This window comes from Archocentrus centrarchus, chromosome 23 (assembly GCF_007364275.1).
Source record: "Archocentrus centrarchus isolate MPI-CPG fArcCen1 chromosome 23, fArcCen1, whole genome shotgun sequence".
Lineage (NCBI taxonomy): Eukaryota > Metazoa > Chordata > Actinopteri > Cichliformes > Cichlidae > Archocentrus > Archocentrus centrarchus.
In genome coordinates, this window is record NC_044368.1 from 10,425,402 (window position 1) to 10,447,231 (window position 21,830).

A 21,830-nucleotide genomic window follows, 5' to 3' on the forward strand; every position below is an offset into this window, starting at 1 on the left:
AAGATAGTTGTGTGGAGGCCATTTTTACATACGTACGTATCAGCCATTTAGCTTGTTGGTTTTAAATATCACACCCTGCTGGTAGTGCAAGTTCCTGCAACTTCATCTGTGTGTCCATTTCATGCCTAGGACAGGCAAAAGGTGACATCCACAAGATTTCCTGGAGTGAATAGGTGGCTCTATTACACACTTATCAACTCAAAGCAATCAGGCCATTCTCCTCTGGGATCTGGCATCAACAAGACTTTTTTTCCTGAGAACCACAGATCACTGGACATTTTCTGTTTTTGAGACCATTCCATTCACTACAGGTGATTGTGTGGGAAAATCCCAGTGGGTTATCAGTTTCTGAACTAGTCAGACCAGCCTGTGTGGCGCCAACAACAAACATTCAAAGTCTCTTATGTCAGGTCATCTTGACCATGTCTACATGGCTAATGATTGGCAGGTATTTGTGTTAACGACCTCCTGACGAGGTGTAACTAATGAAGTGGCTGGTGAACTTATAAACATGTTTAAATCAAACTGGTCAGCTGCACCAAGAAAATTGTGTACTCTTTCAAACACCGCTCATGACAGACGCAATTCAAGACAAAAGTAAGAAAAGCATGCACACCGCACTGATGTCTCAGTGTAACGCTGATCTTTTTTCTTTCAGGCAATGCAAAAGAAAGAGACACAATTTAGACTCTGGAATCAATCAACACAGCAATATACTGTATACTGCAGAACCATTTCTACACTGGCGTAACTAGGGTTGGCTGCTTCTATACCTTAACAGAAATCTTACACGATGTTACGATTCTTGCATTATCAGATGTTTCTGCATGACAGTAAATTCTGCCCATAGGTGACTCGCAGGCGTGACTCACGAGTGCTAAAACAAACTGCAACAGTCAGGTTGTCATGGTCTGCACTGCTTAGGGCAGCATGGGCTGGCACCCATATCCTTTGTGACACCCCTCTCCTCCTCTGCCCCCCACCCCCACCCCCCCAATTGGACTCCTCTCTGTCACAGCCATATCTCTTGTCTCTTCTCTCCTCTGCTTTGGGCCTGTCCTCTTCCTCTCCACACTGAAATGTTATCTGTCTGCATGTTTTTTCGTCTCAGTGCTCTTTTACTTGTGTTTCGCGTGTGCTCAGACGGTAGACTACAGGATTGTTTCTCATCACGGATTTGGCAAATTTTCACATTTTACAATTTAATTTTTTAAAAATGAATAAAAAGAAGGATGGGTCTATTTTTCATAAACTGTCAGTCAAACCAGCTCCCTCCAGCTGCACTCCTTTTACCAATTCCTTTATTCTAGAATAAGGATGAAAGGTACCACTTTAAAGAAAAGTTTTTCCACTTGCCAAGTTTTTGTTTTTTGGGGGTTTTTTTTTGCATGAAAATGATTTTCAGGCGTGAAGCTAAACCATTTCTCTCACCCACTGAAGGTCACTGATTAGGGAAAATAGTCAGACTTAGATGCCCCAAAATTGACAAACCCAACTTGCTGCTTCTATTCAAATCAGACCCTCCTCTGCAAGTGAAGTAAAGTGTGTGTTGGGGCGCTAGCAAGATGAGGCTAGTGCCAGAATGTGTGTTTTCAAGTGTCTCTGCCTGCTTGTCCTCTCCTCTCAGTGTGGCGAGGGCCCACTGCTGGCACACTTGACGTCTTGGCTTTTTTCCAACCTTTTTTAGGACTAAAGACTTAGTGACAAAAATTTAAGTCTTACTAAGCATGTAAAAAAAAAAGAACAAAAAAAAAAAACTTTAAATTCAAAAGTGGATAATTGGAATTCCTTCTGGAGTAGAGCTAGAGGGGGTGTTATATAAAAAGAAGAATAAAAGACGGAGCATTTCAATTTAAGACTGCACAAGGTGCTGAATCTGTTAAATGTGGCAAACTGTCTCCAGCTTACCGCATTCATTTCTCAGCTAAAGAATGAATATGACATATGAAGCATATTCTTATTCAGCTGCCAACAAAATCAACCAAAACCCCTCTTCAAGTGACACACATCCACAAACTCAACCTATCACCTTAATGTCTAAAAATACCACCACAGCCTTCCAGTGAGGCCATGTGCAGGACTCAGTGGGTTGCCTGGTGCTGTAGAAGAAAATACACATTTAAAGGAATGACTATGAAAGAGGGAACATAAAGAGCTACAAAAGGGAGTGTTGAGAGGAGGAGACAGAGGAGGGAGGAAGGGCTGCCCTGCAGTTGCTTGTGTTCTCCCCTCTTTCTCCTCTTTGTGGCTCTCTTTGGTGGCTGTGGCTATTTTTGTACGCTTCAGCCTCCTAACCAACTGATGGAAGAGCTGTGAGAGCAACTATATGGACTGTATGGAGCAGATATACCAATAGCATTCAAAGTACAGTAAAAATCACAATCATATAATATCTGGTTTACAAAAAAAAGTGTAACTTAAATAAGGCAGATGATTAAAGTGGAGCTTTACTGTATGCCTATATATGGCAGTTCACTGACACCAAACGCTGCACAAAAGCATATTCAGTATGTCCATATGTGTGTGTGTATGACCACAGAGAGAGCCTTTATCTGCCTGTGCAGACTCGGGAGGGTTCAGACTGTGGGCGGAGGCGTGGGCGCCATGGCAGAATAACAATGAGGAACGAGGAGTGCGTGTTAAGGTTTTAGAAACATGAGGATGTACAACACGGGGACCCATCACTGAACTGACTTTTCAGTTTTAACCAGAACTTTACATCCCCAAACTAAGTGCTTAACGTAAGCAGAATTCAGATCGAAGAATGCAATAGATACTGATGCAGACACACAAAGAGATGTGAAGTTGATGAAAGAATATTAAATTATCAATACCTTATGACACCTTATGACATCTTTATGACAAGAAACTGCCAGCCTAGCGTTTGCATTTTTCTCTGTTTACTCTCTTTGAGGCTAAACAAATCCTGAGATATTCCACCAAAAAAAAAAAGACAGGCTCACTCGCCACTTTATGATTGCTGATTATTTAAGATTTAAAATCATGTAGCTGCCACATTCAAGTCTTTACAAAATAAAAAAAAAAAAGGCAAACTAGAATAAAGTGGTTCAGGTTCTAGGATTCATTAACCCATAGCCTTATAGTATTTAATAATTAAGTTAGGGAGAGCAGTTGATACAGGATAGCCAAGTATAATCTTTTAGATGTCAGGCACTGTTAGCTGGATAAAACAGAAAATGCTTTGCCTTTTCATAAGTCTGGTTTACATATTTTTTAAACATATTTTCCTAATTGTTTTATGTTAACAAGGCTAGCTGGCAGAGTGCACTGTGGCCAATTTAGTTCATATTTTGCCTTGTTTTTGTTGGAAAGTAGGTATGATTTCAATGGACCAAGATTTGGTAGACTGCAGCCCAAAGATACAACAGGAGGTGAACACATTGTTATTGTTAGTCCAAGCATTTACTGCTGTTGCTGCTGGTTTTGCTATAATCAAAGCTCAGCTGAAAATGACACACTGTCAGCAACAAATGATTGTAGCCTAGCTGCTAAAAGCTACATTGTACTGATATACACTCACTAGCCACTTTGTTATGTACACATTACTAATACTGGGTTGGACCCCCTTTTGCTCAGTTGGTACTAAGGGGCCCAAAGTATGCCAAAAAAGTATCCCCCACACCATTACACCACCAGCAGCCTGAACCGTTGATCCAATATGCCAAATTCTGACCCTAACGTCTGAATGTCACAGCAGAAATGGAGACTCATCAGTCTTTTTCTGTTGTCTTCATTCTGATGCTCAGTCTTGACCATGTCTAAATGCACTGAGTTAAACTACCACCACAAATGGCTGATGTACCACTATGAAAATAGCCCATAAACCCAAGACTTCACTAAGTGGAACTTCATTTAAAAAGGTGGAAATCTAGTTGTTTTTTCTAGGTGGAAGTGATACAGCATGCTCCTAGCTCTTTCATGCACTCTTTGATTTGCACTTGTTAGCAAAGTGGTGACTTCACATTTTACATAAGGCTCCCTGAAAAAGCACAATCATTACTGATAAGAGCAACAAGGAGCCTGAGATGAAGTAACACTGCTGAGCAGCAGACACACATTTACAGACTTTCCCTACTTCAAAGGGAGCAACACTGGTAAATGCAAAGGGATAGCACTGTTAAGGGAGGTTCTGACTCCCTGTCCCTTTCTCACTGTGTTTAAAAGGAGGACCAGAAACACAGGAATTAAATGGATTCTTCTAGAGCTTATAAAGACAGGAAAAGACTAAGAATACAAAACAGCAGGAAATACGAGAAAGACTAAGAAAATGTGACAAAAATACAATGAAGGGAGGGGCTGTGATTGGAAAAAAAAAACAAAAAAACAAGCAACAGAGAAAACACATTAAGGTGAGTGCTTTTCCTTCCAGGGAGGCTATTTTCACAACTCATATTGATGGGATTAAGCAGAAACACCTGAGTCTAGGCTCAAGCCTCAACAGAAATGGCAGGCTTCCTGTTGCCCTTTAAATCCTTTTAGGACACAGAGATTATGGCTACACATGCTGACACATTACAGTACAGATGGACTCTTGCCCTTCAGTATTTCAATTAAAGGACACACATATCTTTAGCGAATTAGAAATTAAAAGCCTTATTTCTAATACCTGTTTATGCACACTGTGACAGCAAAAACTCAGTCACCATCAACAGTGCGACAATCTCGCAAATCAAACATACTGTTTACCCCCCCCCCCCCTTCCCCCCACACACACACACACACACACTCCCCTCACACTCTGAACCACTCACATGCGTCAGCAAGCAAACCCTCGCTGACAGCCGACATTATGACAGTGAATGACACACGAGCGAGGCGCACTACATAAGGGGCAGATGACTCAGGTGTCGTGCCTGTGCGTGTCTTTAATGCCAAACATTCAAACGCTCGGTCACAACTCAAATCAAATACTATTATTTTTATTCAATTATGTACATTATTCAGCCCTGCAAGAGAAAGAAATACTCATCCTTCACTGTGAGAAATCCTAGCAATGCCTTTCCTTAAAACAAAACGGAGTCAGGCTTCAAGAAAAGAGAATATTAAGAGTACTAATCTATGTCCAATTAGAGCATCAGTGGCTTGAATGCCCATCTTGCCTTCATAATTACATTTCCCTTCCCCATGTTTGGCCTCAATTAAGTGATTCAGCTCCTCAGTCTCCCAGCAAGCATGTGCAATTAGAAAATCAGAGCTTCAGAAGAGGACAACAATATAAAAACTTTAATAGTCCTGTCACCACTCTAAACTAATAAGGGTCATATATAAAAGGTGACTGTGGCTACTGTGACATGACTTACTTGTGATTCCTATTTTGAAGCCTCAGGTTTAACTTTTTGCCACAGACATGGAAGCAAGGCCCTAAAGCACACTCTGCTTTTTTTTTTTTTATAACCCAACTCAAATGATTTTATTTACTTTGTGCAAAAACATGAGTGTAAAAACAACAATTCCTCATTTAAAGGTTGATTGTTTGCTGAACTCTAGGAAGTCACAGCTGTCGCCTTAGAAATAGCTGTCTGGGCTGCTGGCTGCAGCATTTTCTTTATGAAAGTGGAATCAATCTTCTCCAGTCTTCAGCAAAAAGGGAAGCTAAAGCACATTTTTCAAACTGTTCCTTTAAAGGTTCACAAAGTGCACTCTTCTCACCTATGCAAAATGTCTCACATTTTCTATTTGTTGTCTTCATGTATGAAAATTATTAGCTGAATACAAATTAAAGTATTCCTACAAAATAAAAGCATCTCCTGTCCCTTAACATGCATATGGTGGAGTTCAGAGGTGGATTCCCAGCTTAGTTCCATTTGCTGTTAAAAAAAAAAAAAGGGAGAGCCAGAAATACACAGTAGATTACCAAAGATGAACTTAAACTTTGACCTAACAAAGTAATGAACATGTGAAGCCAGGATAGAGCCCCGAGCTGACAAACACGTGGTTGTGCTCTATGACCATGTCAAGAGGATATTAGCCATCCCAAGTGGCCACTAGCTTTAGTTATATTATACCTCAGTTCTCAATGAATGTGTGATCTAACTGTAAATTATGACTCACACACATTATAGACAAAAACTAGGACAATTCATATGTTCAAGTGGGTGTAACATATGTGACTATGCTTCGCCTGCATGCTGAGAAATTGCTCAACCGAAAGCACTTTTGGCCTCTATTCCCATTATATACTGATTCGACACCATAGAGTACCATCTGCTGTGTGGAACTCAACACATAGTCTCATGGCGGTGCTTCCACATGAGACAACACATAGAAGACACCAGCAAACCTGATCCCTGCACCACGGTAGATAACCAGCCCGGAAGTGACTGGTTGGAGATGTTTTCATGTGCACAAAAGCTGAGAAGTAAGCATCAGCATTTATATATTTACAAACTATCATGTATGTATGTGTATTCTATACAGATGATCACACATACGCACGTACATAGACAGTGTTCACACAGCATTCAGTTTCAGAGTCAAGTGCTCTTTCCTCCATTTAAAAAACCTATTCATCTTCATGTTGTCTGGTCCTGCTCTCAAATAAAGCTTGAAAGTAATGAGGCTTACAGAGTTTTAAAATGCAACATAATTGACCGCATCCATTAATTCAGTGGTCAAATATGTGCAGATGTAATTTCACTGTCTATTTGATTCAAACAAATGGACTTATGGAATAAAGAGTATTTTGCTAGATGCTAGTGGGGAAAACGCACAGCTGAAAAGTCCTAATTGTATCTCTGCTGTGACCTATTTCAATGAAACATCTAGAGGATGTTTGCGTTCTATTTATATATACCAGAATGCATAAATTAGTGGTAGGTGCAGGGAGCTGAAAGTGCAGGAAGCTGTAGGGGCTTGAGAAAACAGCAACAATAATAAGGGTTTCTTACCTCGCCTAAATGAGGAGTAGGATTGAATCCACACAGATTGCATACTATCTTCTTGCACTCGGTGCAGAGGCTGTAGTTGGGCATGTCTGTCGATCCAACATTTAGCTCCACGTTACACAGAGGGCAGTTTTCCTTGGTTGCTGGGGCTGGAGCAGGCATGGGTTCGTTTTCTGGGGCTTTCCCTTCCAGCTCCGTGGTGGTTCTGGGGGGTTTCTTGGTCCTCGCAGGTGGCGTGTCAGGAGCAGAGTCTGAATCAGGGGGAGACCCAGGCGCAGAGAGAGGGGAGTCAGGGGGAGAACCGGGACCAGAGTCTGCAGGGGAGTCGGGTGGTGACCCAGGTGGTGAATTCATTGCTTTATCATCCTCTCCAGTGACAAGACTGGTTGCTGAGCTCAAGAGGGACGATCCAAAACTAAACATTTGAGATGCAGCCGCAGGAGGTTTAGTGGACTCTGTCAACCCTCCAAAACCACCAAACAACTTCCCAGCAACTGACTCCTCCTGTTTTGGTGCAGTCTGGGCCTGAGGTTTTGACGACTCCATCAGCCCACCAAACCCACTAAACAGTTTTCCTGTGACGGACTCACCAGCTTGTGAAGCAGCTCCTGGAGGCTTAGCTGCATCTGTGAGGCCTCCTAAACTGATACCTCCAAGCCCTCCAAAGAAACCCTCCTGTTTGGGTTTAGCTGGGGACTGCTGAGGACTGGACCTCTGATTAATGGGGCGACCTGTCTTGGGGTCAATTTTAGGGGATCCTGCCACAGAGGAGCCTGGTGAAAGCGGTCCTGGAGAAGTAGGACCAGGGGATTTCTGCCTAGGTGTGGTTGGTGGTGTTAACCCTTGGTCGGTGGTGCTCTGCTGCTTTATCAGGAGCTTTCCAGGCTTTCCCGATGCCTGTCTCTGAGGAGAGGGTGGGGCGGATCCTTGCTTGGGCTTTGTCATACCAGGGGGATCCATTCCTCCCATTGCTCGCTGCATCTGACAGTTAAGACATAACCACTCTTTACCCTGTGTATGAAACAAAAAAAATCAGTTAGATTTTATTTTCAACCAAATAATTGATGTCTCAAATGGTGTTTTTTTCATCAAAAATTCTTCAGCCGCAGCTATGTAAATACTAATCAGTCAAAAAAGTAAATACTATTCATGCATCAATGCCAGGTTACAGTCCCTTTATTACAGGTGCTGTATATTATGATAACTGGTTGCCTTTTGTTGCCTTTGTTTAGGCCATACAGCAGATATCAACACCTGTTCTCAAAAAAGCCAGCGCTCTTTGTTCAGTGTTTGGATATCTCCTTGGTTTCCACTGTGTGCAAAGTACAATGTTTAAAAGGGCCGGTGTTGACAGGTTGGTCACTATCTAGAAGAGAGCAGTGAGTCTTTTTTTGTATGTAATGGTTGTGTACTAATTGCATAAATGTAAACAGATTAATCGGTCCAACACATAAATATATATTTGTGTGTGCGTGCGTGTGTGCATGCATGCGTGCGTGTGCGCGTGTGTGTGTGTGTGTATTTTAAAGCGCATGTCTACATTTGGTCAGTTATTAATTTTAATCAATCTTTTGTTTATAATTCTAGCCACTGATGTAACATAGAAGGGTTCAAAGTGTGATATGGCTATGTACTTTCTTTGAACCCTAGTGTTTGTCTAAACATGCACCCACAAATTGAAGCCTCTTGTTTAAATATTTCTTGAAATTTTCCTTATGAACTAACCCCATTATTATTATTCCACAAAGCGGCAGATCCTAAGAAGAAGCTCATGCAGATGGAACCAGTCATTCTGCTGTGCTATAATCATGGCCCACTAGCGTTTACAGTCCATGTGTGACTGAGTGTCCTCACGGCTGGCACAGTATCTTCCTGTGGCCATGACATGAGTCACCTTGATCAACATTCCCTGGGTCCATATGGCCCCTCTGTTCCTCAAATCGTGTGCAACTCTTATGAAATGCACTCCCTCTGCCAGACTCACAGAACAGCAATATGCTGTTAACAGGCTAGTGCTAAATTCAGCTACAATACAAAGATGTGCACCTTGACTATCTTGTCTTCTTTTTCATGTTAAAATCACTTTGCTTTCTCTATCAGTTTAATCATAGCAAGTATATTTCCATTCTTTACAAATCAGTTTTGACCAGATATTTTACAACGCAGACCAGAGAAGTCTTGAGTCATGAGTCTTCCTACTTGCAGGATATTTTTTTAGGAAAAAAAATTAAGAAATAGAAAACTGGGAAAACTGATGTTTCACTCACATAAAATATAACAATGCATGACCTTTTCCACACTCTGTCATCAATAACATAACTGGATTGTGTAATATCAGTTAAATGCCAGCATACTAACAGAGAAATTATATTTTGTTTGACCATTAGATACCTGTAGAAGGCAGATCTGTGGATGCTGACATGAAATGAAATAATTACATTTTAAATTTTTCATTAAAAGAGTGGGATAAGAAGCAAAAAACAATAGCAGTCATGGTCTTACCGCTGAGTCTGGGGGGCTGAATCCACACAGGCTGCAGACCTGGTTCTTACACTCAGTACAGTTATTGTAATTGGGTGGATCCTTAGATCCAATGTTTAGCTGGGTGGTTTTACACAGTGGACAGAGTCCACCTGCAGGCTTTCCAGCTCCCTGTTGACCAGGAGGCCCAGCACTCTTTGTTGGCTGCTCAGGATGTGCCCCAGGGCCTTGTGGCATTTGGTGTCTGGGTCCATGTTTCCCAGGTCCTTGTTGTTGTGGCGGTGGACCACCTTTTTGCTGGGGAGGGCCACTCTGCTTGGGTCCTTGACCTGGGGGTCCTTGACCTGGTCTGGGTGCCTGTGACGCTGGTTGGCCTTGACCTGGTGGTCCTTGACCTGGTCTGGGGGCCTGTTGACCTGGTGGTGCTTGGCCAGGAGGACCTTGGCCTGTTTTTGGTCCTTGGCCTGGTGGTCCCTGACCTTGTCTGGGTCCCTGACCAGGAGGTCCTTGCCCTGGTTTTGCTCCCTGACCAGGAGGGCCCTGAGTCTGTTTCTGGGGTCCTCCCTGCTGTGGTCCCTTTGGACCTGGCCCTTGCTGTGGGCCTTTCCCTTGTGGCTTCCCTCCCTGCTTGGATTCAGATGGAACAGGTGAGTCCCCCTCCTCTTCGTCACCAAAAAGTCCAAACTTTGGGATGTTAACAGCATCACCCATAGAGGATATGGAGGAGGAGACAGAGGAAGTCATAGACGATACAGCACTGAGGGGGTTGGCCCCGCTGAGGAAACTGGAGCCGAACATGCCGGATGACTTGGTCTCAGGGTCTTTTGGCTCCTGCCGGAATCTGGATTCAAAAAGGCTGAGGGATGAAGGACTGCGGCCTGGTGTGGGCTTTCCAGGTGGGCCCTGGTTAAAGGCGTCAACAGTTCGGCTTTTACTAAGACCTGGCGGGCCCCTGGAGGCCCCTACCTGCTGGGAACGCTGCTGTGTGTCAGATTCTGATGGTCTGGAAGAAAGAAAACAGACACAGATAGTTTTATTGCCGTTTTTGTTCATTTATGCTTAGATCACAAATGTAACAAGATCATATTAGCCAAGTGCACACCAACTCTCAGCTGAACCAACTCCAAAGTGAAAATAACACCTAACTGCGAACAAGACTTTAATATCTGGATAGTTCCAAAATCCACTTCAGCTCCAACTTTATTCATTAATCTTTGTACATTCAGAGAACAACCCGACATCTGGAGGCAGTTGAAAGTTTGCCTTTGGCTAAAACTAACACATTTATAGAAATTCAGATAAATGTGCACTGTCCGTGAAAAACAACTCATTTGTTTTATTGTTTCTGGTTCACTTTGACACAGCAACACATTTTCTGAACAAATGCTAAAAATAAACTGAAGCCAGTCTTATCAGCATGACACACTTTTAACATCTGCACAAGCTTTTTATCTTAGTTATGGGCACATTAATTCTGAATAAAGCTTCTTTTATCGCAACAATTTGGACATTTATCACGTCCTTTTTTATTTGGACGGTTTGCATGCCATACTCTTAATCCTTTCAACAACAAAACTTAGAATATTTACCAACTCCCTTGCCTCATCTGAAGCACAATTGTGCTAATAATACAAGTTAAGTCCATAGCTCTCAGGCCTATTCAACACATCAGTGAGCACAAAATGTGTAGCGAGCAGACCTGGGGTAAAGCTGACAGGAAAGTGAATATCGCTGAATGACATGTGTAGATTGTTGAGATAGAGAGGGGAGACGCTCAGCTCCATGGGCGTAAGCTGAGAAGTCTTTGTTAGCTCAGACTGAGAGGCAACATGCAGTAAGCACAAGCATGAAAGACTGCAGGATCTTTAGAGAAACGCATCAATGTGCTAATGGACCGACTGGATACTGTTTGTTATTATATCACCGTGTGTATGCAACATACAGTCTAGATGTATTGGTTCTGCTGTTTTAAAGTCTCTGAGGGTTTGTCTATTATTAAATTGCATCCTCAGGCAATAAAGTTTAATGCTGTAATGAATACAACATCTGATTATTTTTTATAGTGAGCACTGGCTGTGTGGGGTACTGTAAGAGACGGTGCAAACGCTGAATGTAGTGGCGGCGCAATGCCTGCCGTAAGCCAGCCCTCTGCAGCGTGTGTTTCAGCACCACGGACAGCGACCAGCCTCATTCCAGGGCAGATGCGTCAAGAACAGAAGCTGAAACCCGACTTGGGGAAAATTTCACCAGGAAAGACATACATGAGTGATGACATTAAGGCCTGTGTTCTATTTATAGTCATATTAATATTGATGCAACCCTCCCCCCAGTCTTCAGCTCATATATAAATAACAACCCCCCCCCAAGCTGGAGCCAATTAGCAGCAAGGCACATCTTGCCATTTTATCCAACACCTATTCAGAAATCTTTCATGATGATAAACATGTAAAACCTAAAGCTGCATATTGTTTTCATCGGCAGGTTTCTACACGCCCCCTCCCATCACCACCACCACCTTTCACAACCCAGCCTCCCCCGACATCACCGATTATAATCCAATTCGGTGAAATTCAGGGCTAAACGATTTAACTGGCGATATCAGAGCGCGGATTCACAGCTGATGGAGGTGTCGGATTTGTTTAGCTGGGTGTTAAGACGTCGTTCAATCGGAGAAAAACACACTGGGCACGACAGATTTTCCTACCCAGCAGGCATTTCGAAAATTTCGCATAAATACCGGAGGTGTGTCTCTTACGCACATACCACACAGAAACACTAACCAATACTGTATATTTCTTAATAGAGAATGCCAAAAATAAAAAATAAAAATCATTTGTTGGGTTAAAATGAGACTTATAGCTCTACGTTAGAAGAGCAAATAGCTGCATGACTTATTTGCCAAGAAAGACATCACTCTCGGCCATGCAGATCATCAGCTCTTGGTGATTATCCATTACAATGAGCTCTAAGAAGGGAATCATTTCTTGGTGCGGTTGACAGGATTAAAAAAATGGGCGTGATCAGGCTCTCTGCCTCCTTAGAGCATCTCATAGGCTTCCCAAATGATGCTGCACACAACCACAACACAACCACTCGTTCCACTCTCTGTCATATAAAATGGCCTGGTTAGTGTGGGTATTTGAAGTGCATCAAAAATGCAGTTTAAATTCCCTGCCTTCGTCCAGCCGCCGCGCCACCGGGCTGCCTGCCTTGCGCCCTTGACAACGCGGAGGAGAGCTGCCGCTTCTCCTCCTCGCTGAGCTCACTCAGGTTGACCGGTGTCCCGTCGGAGACCCGGACAAAGCCGCCCTTTGCGTCAGGTGCCAGCCCCTCGGGTAGCCCAGACGGCGGCCCTTCGCCTCCTTCTAGGCTCGCTTCGTTCCCCATGATCGACCCCTCCCGTCCCCTGTATTCGGATCAATGCGCGATCCTCTTCTCGTTTTTTTATCTCCAGGGAGAGAAAGCGCTGCGAAGACGGTGCTCCTCTCGAAACATCTCAGATGGTTTCTGACAGTGATTATTTTATGTTCAGGTCCCGTATTTCCTTTGCTTCCTTTCTCGACGTTTTTCTGCGCCTCGCATCTCTGCAGCTGTAGCTACACCACAGTCACCACAGTTTTCCGTGAGGGGGGTCTCCGTTTTTACAACCTCTCACAGCCACAAAAGGTGGTTTCCGGTGTAGTTTTACAAAATAAATTTTAAATTGAAACATAAAAGCGTTTGTGTGCATTTAAAACGTAAACAGCACATACGACGACCAATAAAGGCCAATAAAGTTTAAAAAATAAATCGGTAAGGGGTGATATTTTGAGAAAAAATTCAGAAGTTTCAAAATTGAAGTTGTAAATGTATAAGAATAAAAATACTTGGGGAAAACGCTCACGAATCTACCAAAAAACTGTTCGTAGTTTGCTGATTGCCTTAATAACATAGTTGAACAAAGTGGATGGCCTTAATACGCCGTCACATTACACAGCATGCCACTTCCAATTAATCAAAACTAAAAATTAAAATTAAAAAAAGAAGCGGCATAAAAAAAAAAAAAATTCTAGCTAAAAAGAGAATAAAAGAGAAAAAAATCGATCCTATCTCCTCCATCCCCAAAACATTTAATCTTGAATATCATGTTTGGATACCTTTAGACTGAAGAGAAATTTTACTTCCGCTTTGTAACAATTACGTCTTAACGCAGATTTTCCACCAGCCTCTCAGCCCACCGCGCATGTTCCGCCTCTGACAGGTGATCCAAAACCATCAGCGAAGGAAAATATGTATTTAAAGGAGACCAACTTATCAAAATGTGTGTTTTGATCATGTAGCGAGTCCAGGTTAAGTGGAAGAAAGATTAGGTGGGTTCACTGATTCACTGATGGTTTAATTTGAGTCATATGTTCAGATTCCGACTAGTTAAAGTAAGTAAAACCAGAGCAGACTGTCGAATGTATTTGGCACTCCTATGGATGTTGTGCATAATCTCACATCCCAACTCATCGTATACAAATATGTTTTTTATCAACCCAGAACTAACCATTCGGTTATTATTATTATGATAGATAGATAGATAGATAGATAGATAGATAGATAGATAGATAGATAGATAGATAGATAGATAGATAGATAGATAGATAGATAGATAGATAGATAGATAGATAGATAGATAGATAGATAGATAGAAACACAATCAGAAAATATGTAAGACATCTGGAATGGTGATGATGACTCATATGACTTATAATATGAATACTATTTCATATGCCTTTTCTTTTTACTTGGCAGTTGTACATCTCTCTCTCATTTTTTTTTTAATCTAAATACATTATATTGTCAGATATGATAATGTGCATTTGAAGGCTGGCTGGGAAAATCAGGTTTCACTGACTGGGCAGCACGGCAGATAAGTCACAATGAATTCTTTATCTCTTCTCCCCTTGTGAAGATTTGATTGCTGGTGTTATCATAGAGAACACAGCGTGGGATGAAATGAGTGTAATATAAAAGGAGGGTAATGAAAAGACAACACCGGTGCAGTCGTATGTGGCATCTTTAAAACATAACACCATCACGCACACACACACACACACACGCACACACACCAGTGCGAAGCGGTAAATAAAATTACATTAAATCTGCCCACATGTTGCAAATCAAACCTACAGTGTATTTAGCTTCACCATCTCGAGAACATGCACAGCCGGTCACCAGATCCAGCCAGTAGGATATTAAAATATGTCGTCTCCACTGTACATCAAGAAGATGTGTCATGATATGACAGCAAGTGCTCATTTGCTGTTTTGCATGTTGAGCTCTGGGGGCAAATGTGTCCTCAGTGTACCCAATTCAAAGCCCTTGGTACCTGGACTAGGATGGTAAAGGGAAAGACTGAATAACTAGATTCTGTGTAGGAAACACCAGAGACCAGTGCTTCAGTGTTTGCATCTGTTTGTTCTTGTTATATAAATAAGAGATAAGAATAAGGATAAGAATAAGAGCATGTGGCACTACAAATCATCATTTTACTGCAGTTTATATGGTGTGACAGCCCCTGCAAGTGGGTTATCTGTTTGTCCTTCAGATATCTTTGTTTTAGGTGTTGTAAGCCATAAGCCTGCACATAAGAGTAAAGTGTTATGATTTTGGTATAAATATGTTAGAATGGAAACCATTAAATAACCTCACCTAAAGCAAATGCTTTTATTTGGGGTAGAAAGGAATAGTATGACACTGTTTCCAAAAGATTTGGAACCAGTGTACTATAATATAATACAAAGGCAAAATATCAAATGTAAATGTATCAAAAGAAAAACATACCTAATCTCATCTAATGCAGTTAGATGATTTAATATGTCAGGGCACAGAAAGAGAGTGAGAGCGGGGCCCTTTTCAGAAGACAGGTTTCACCAGTCTGTGAAAGACTGTGCGGGCAAATAGTTCATCAATTTAAGAACTATTTTTCTCAATGATGAAAAAAATTCTGCTGTAAAAAGTATCTGGAGAGAATATTTAATACATATATGTGGGTGACGTTTCTGGAGATTTTATTTCCTTCATTTGCCTTATATTAACTCGACTACAGGGGAGAGAAAGCCCCCTGTGTTCAGACTAGGACTCTCATGTCAGATGATCATGTTCATAAAGACCCAGATCAGGAGCAACCATTTAAACCTCACTATTTAACACTTTTTTTCTTAAACCATGTACAAAAATAATGAGTGATACCTGCTTTTTCTTGGCCCTGCAGCCTTTTGACATATGGCTCCCCACTCAAACAGGTGAGCTATAGTAGCACCCAGTTTTGTTTTGTTTTTTTCATTTATTCAATTTCCAGTTTTTAGTCACAGCCAAAATAACCATCTCCTGGCTGTAGCTTCACATTTAAATCAGATGTGAGAGTAGTATTAATCTTCTCATCTAATTCTCAGCAAAAGAAAAGAAAAAGGCAAAAAGTCATTTTTTTTTCTCTACTATAAGAGGGAAATGGCAATACTATGCTGTTAACCATAGTGGGTGTGGTCACAGCATTCAAATCCCAGCATCCCTGTCACTGTCCCTGTAATGCTTTGCTTTTTCTCCCAGTCTTCAGTCCCTCTTTCTGCCTTCATTTCAAACACGTTTTCTTCACCTTTACCTCGTCTCTTTGGCTTTCATAGATATGGATATTTTTATAGTTGTCTCCCTCTTTCTGCTTTCTTCGTCCTTCCTCTCCTCCTCCTCCTCATCTAAAGGAATGTGTCTGTGTAGGCAGAGGTGAGTTTCGTTGTCTGTCTTCAGTGATAAACGATGGCGGTGTAGTGATTGCTCGGTTCCTCCCCTTCTTTCCACTGACTGCTGAAGCATAGCGTGATATTCTCTAGGCTGTGAGGCAGAAGCAGCACATACATGCACCTCTGTGTGTGTGTGTGTGTGTGTGTGTGTGTGTGTGTGTGTGTGTGTGTGTGTGTGTGTGTGTGTGTCTCACCCACATAGTCACATAAACACACTGACTGAAGTATTCAGTGATGCAAAGAAAACGCATTCACCCAGACAGACAGACGGGCAGACACACACACAAACACAAACCAGTGTAAAGGCGCAACATCAAACACAGGCCTAGGGACAAGCAGTCTCTGAGGCATGTGCAAACCTAGCAATTTATAGACACACACCTGCATACTGTGTACACATACACTTATTAGTACAGTGCTATCAGGGCCCTTTAGGCATACTTGTGTTATAAAAAAGAAAAACTGCACAGAAGTGAAATGTGTATTCAGATCATCCTGTTAATTACGAGAACAAATCAATAGAAAACAATCTGAAAACACTGCATTACAAGTAGAAATACAGCACTCCCTGGACCTTGAGCAGTAATTTCAGTAAAATATCTCACTGCATATGCTCACACTCACAAGACAAATAGTAAAGCATTGATTTTTTGCCTTTAGGTTTTATGAAAAACTCATAATTAAAATGCAACCCGAGCTTTGTGGACTAAAATGCCCAAAACTTCCTTCTGTAATATAGTTGAAATATCTTAAAGAGTAGCTTAAAAGTACCATAAAACTAAATATTATTAGTACTTTAGGTACTCTCCATCACTGAATCACCTATTCTTCTGGACACTTACCATCTGTGTGTTTGTGCTGTGTAGCCTCACCTGTGTAACTCGAGTCTAGTAACCAGATAACACACACAAGACTGCGTTCATTAAATTTGAATAGTCAGTTGGGGTATGACGCAAAGAAGCTAACAGATGTGATATATATATATATATATATATATATATATATATATATATATATATATATATATATATATATAGATTACTCTTGCACGACACTGAAAAACTCAAGTTTAAACTACAGGTTCCAAAGCACAAGAACAGGTTTACACTGTTAGAAAATTAACCAAATGCAACCAAATGGACCCTGTAGACTGATCTCTTTGTGAATATAGTGCAACACCTGTGTTTCCCTGGCGATATTGTGATTTAAAAAAGTACTAAAACAGTCCCAACTTCCTCCATATTGCCATCCTTATTCTAAGCGCACAGAGCAAGCAAGAGGTACATACCTGTGTCAACATGCACGAGCATGTGCCGTCTTCTATCTTCAAAGTCTGTGTGCGATGAGGTGAGGCAGCTCCTAGGTGACGGTGTACTTGCAAGTGACGTTTAATTTCTGGTATGTTGGAACTGAGCCTCCCTTATCCCTATTAGCATCCTGGCACTTGCCTAATTCCGCCCTCAGTGCCAATTTCTCCTGACCACTGAGGCACGGTGGACTAAAAATAGTTTTAGTCACAGAGGTGCCTTCCCTTCCTTTCATTACTCAATCTTACTATCTTCATGCACGCGAGCGGGTGCACTGGTAGGTGTGCTTGGGTGCACCTGCTGCCAACACACACACACACACACACACACACACACACACACACACACACACACACACACACACACACACACACACACACACAGACAAAGACACACTCATGCACAGACATAAGCGGCCCCTCTAATCCTCTTTCCTTCTGAAAGATAGGCCAATCACACACCGCTCTGCACTGTAAGCTGTTTTCTTGTGGACACAGGGCATGTGAGCACATCCCTGCTATGTCTTGTTGCCAAAGTTGAGGGTCAAATTAGCCCACTAAACAAAACAAAACAAGCAAGCAGAAAAAAAAGGATCCATCATCAATTATTCATCACTTGCCAGACTTCATTTTCTCCTCATTTCTTTGGCCACAAATAGCCCCGAAACTGCACTAAGAAGCCTCGACACCGCCATCTGTTGAACCCAGTTAACATAAATAAGGGAGGCAGTGGATGACATAGGAGCACCATTACAGAAAACATACGATTACTCTGCGGTATTTAAGAAATAGGACGCAGTTCTTACTCAGAGAATTGCAGAGCCCGTTTCCTTGGAGCTAAATTCTCTGTGAATAGTGTTCTTCGCTCCCCGAAGACACACAAAGGCGTCAGATTCAGAGACTCAACACAAGTTATATAAGTCCCTTTGTTTCATACAAATACACAGCAGCACAAATACAAAGAGCTGAGAATGCAGACGTATGTGTGCACTGAACTGTAGAAAGGCCTGAGATGATGTTTGAGATTTTATGGCTTGAAATGTGCTGAGAACTGAATCAGGCTTTTCTGTGCGTGGAGGCGGAGTAGTCTCACGACACCTGTCCTCATCTGCATCTCCTCATTATGACTGCATGGCTATTCAAAAGGGGCATGGGCTCACCACAGAATCACAGAGGTCAACTCAGAAGACTTCAAACTCTCAGTTTTAAAGGTGATCGTATGTGGAGCGTGAGATAAAGCTGAAATCAGTGTGTGTGTGTAGGATTCATTTCAAGAAGGTCGTTGTGGTGCTTGGGTGAAGGGCGTGGGAAGGAGACTTTAACTGGTAACAGGACTGTTAATAGGATTTACAGGTCATTGTCTGGGAGCCAATCTCCAAGCTACTTTTCCAGTAGCTGACTGATGTAACAGCAGCATACACTCCTTGCTAAATAAAGGTAAAGTAGTTACAGTGAGCTGTGAATATGGAAAAACTTTAGGAAAAACAGGTAATTATAGCTCAAGTAGCCAGAGTTTCCTCTTTGGGCTCAGCTGGTGAGAGGCACTTGTTCTCTTTGCACTTCCCAGTGATCACTCAGCGTGACAGCACTCTGATGTTGTGTTCCTCGGAAGTTTGAATTCCTGTGAGTATACCAGTCATTGCTAAGCCTTTTCAATGGAGGCGGCAGCTCGTGCTAATTAAGAGAAACTTTCGGCAGCGGATTCCACACAAGCTGCAGTCGAGTTAAAGCACACTGCAAGGATCTTTCATGGGGAAAACTGCCTGAAACTGGGGCTTAAAACAGCAGTGAGTTCCTCTGATTTGGCATTAATTTTAATGTAAATAAATAGATTATTACCTTAAAGGGCTTCTTAGTATTTCTTTCTGTTTGTAGATTCCTGAGAAGTCATGGAAGAGACGTGGGAAGGGAGGAGTCATGGCAACAGGGATTCAACTAAATGAGACCTCTCTGTTTCTGAGCTGTCATTTTAAAGTGATGTAAATTAATTATGACGTATGACACAGTTGCCTAGCCTGCTGCCATAGTTTATGATCTCTGAGCATGACAGTGGTCGTGACAACCTATTTACTTTTAATTGAACTCACAATGTGGTACAGTGAGACAAGAATATATTAAAGTCATACAAACGCCCACAAACAGTGAAAAGCTCAGAGTTTCATACAGAGCTGAGCATCTGTACAGGTAATATAACTCATTAACAGAAAAGGAACAGCTATTTGTCCTCAAACTATTCTTTCCATCCATCCATCCATGAAAAAAAAAAATCCTCACAGCAACAATCAGTGCTGTTGCTCATCAAAATCTGTATGTATTTGCAGTCTAAATCTCTGTGTTGGGTTATTTTATCAAAAATATCTCAGTGAGCCAGATAGTAAATATAAATCTGGGAATTTCATGCCTTGCATTTCCTTTCATATTTTACTTTCCCAGGATAAATGTTCTGTTTGAGAGCACTCTTCTAAAATACAGCTGACTGTTATAATGGATTTGTGTTGTCCCCACCTCCCACTCTCACTCCACATTCCTCTTTTATTCATTGCAGTGAATTGACAGTAGCTGACATCTTGACTAATGCTACTCTAGGATCTAATGGGCTGATTCATCAGTAGTGGTCGAGGACTGGAAGTAGCCCTTTTTTTAAAGGGGTGGGGCAGTGGGGGTTAAATGTTCATTTTTGAAAAACGGGTTAATGTCAAAGTAATGTGGCTTTAAATGCCAATCAAGTCATGCACACCCCCGTAGTTTATGAATCATTAACAACACACACCTGTTGTCACGGTAGTGCGTCACAGATCGTGACATCGTCATTTTGCCATAGGGGAAAAGGTCCCTTGTGTTTAGCTAAACTAAACACAGATGAGTCATAGTGAGGGCAAATTCAAATGCGCATGTCCATTCAAACACATCACATTTTGGAGCTAACAAGGGGGTTACATAAAATGCTCCATAGGCCTTGAGGTCATTTTCCACATACTGCCATAGCTTTCATAAACTATTTCCCTTGGCTTGTAAAGCTGCTTGGACCAGAGAGTTTTGGCAGGCCTTGAAGATTTACCCAGTCCTTGAATGTAACCCTGCAGCCTAATGCGAATCAGTATTCTCTCCCGAGACAGTCAGGAATAGGTCATTGATCACCTCATCAATCCCAAGCAATCAGTGAGTGGAACGTGTGTGAGGTCAAAGTGGTGAGTGTGAATCAGTTTATATCTGTGCCAATGCAATAAGGAGGAGGGATCACAATAATAAATCATATTCCACAAGAGAGATGAAGAAACAGAACACCTAGAAGGCACTGACACCCCCACAGGTATATGAACTTGGTATTTGAGATGTATTTGAAAGTCATATATGGCTGAACTGGTACTGTATGTTTAAAGTCAGGTATGTTTCTAGGTAAAATTATGGCTCATTTACATGTTATATTAATAAAGGGACAGAACAGATGTTATTGGTCTGAGACATGGCTGCAGCTAATGAAGTATTTACATTATCAGTTAATAAACAAATGCATGAAATCCACAAAATTAAAACGATAAGCAAAAAGGGCAGAAGCAGGGTATAACATTCCAGGTATTTAATTTGAACGATGGGGCAAAAGAAGTCTATTATTGAGTTGCATCATGGGAAATGTATGGTCAAATACACTGTTTTGAATTTGATGTTGTTGAGTAAAACCATGAGATTCAATTCAATTTCAATTCAATTCAATATTATTTATATAGCACCAAATCACAACAAACAGTCACCTCAAGGTGCTTTATAAGGTAAAGACCCTACAATAATTACAGAGAAAACCCAACAGTCAAAACGACCCCCTATGAGCAAGCATTTGGTGGCAGTGGGAAGGAAAAACTTCCTTTTAATAGGAAGAAACCTCCGGCAGAACCAGGCTCAAGGAGGGGCAATCATTTGCCACGACCGGTTGGGGCTGAGGTGAGAGATAGGACAAAAGGCTGACACAAAATCCCATTGTGAAGGCTTGAACTAACTGTTTTTACCAGAACTACATTTTGAAACTGAGTATGTCAAGGGTGGGGTGGATCTGACTGAGAAACCAATTAACTATGCACCCTCATACCTCAGCAACTTGTCAGTCACACCCTAAAGCCTTTCCTGCTTTTATCATCCTTTTTGACTCTAATGGGGTCCATCAGGAAAGTATATACTGAGGTGAGATCAAAGGAGAAATAGGGTTATCATAGACTTCTATGCAAGGAAAAGCAGAATCGCCTCCTGCTGGTCATTAGAAAGAATGCGGGTTTTAGAAATGTAACCCACTTCACTTTTCATACCCAGAAGCTGTGGCCATCTTTTCTATACAGTCTATAGCTATGTTCCAAAATTATGTTTTTTTTTTTTTTTACTCTTGTGTGT

At 41.7% G+C, this 21,830-nt stretch overlaps 1 protein-coding gene across 1 annotated transcript in view; it reads right to left on the minus strand.

Moving 5' to 3' along the window:
- Positions 1–17,614, minus strand: part of pcloa (piccolo presynaptic cytomatrix protein a) — a 63,212-nt gene extending 45,598 nt beyond the window's left edge. The window contains exons 1-3 of the mRNA XM_030720108.1: positions 17,436–17,614; positions 9,408–10,389; positions 6,909–7,916 (exon numbers count right to left, since the gene is read on the minus strand). Of these exons, the coding sequence (XP_030575968.1) occupies positions 6,909–7,916; positions 9,408–10,184 (1,785 nt within the window). The 5' untranslated portion in view covers positions 10,185–10,389; positions 17,436–17,614. The remainder of the gene's footprint in view (positions 1–6,908; positions 7,917–9,407; positions 10,390–17,435) is intronic.
- Between the last annotated feature and the right edge of the window lie 4,216 nt (positions 17,615–21,830).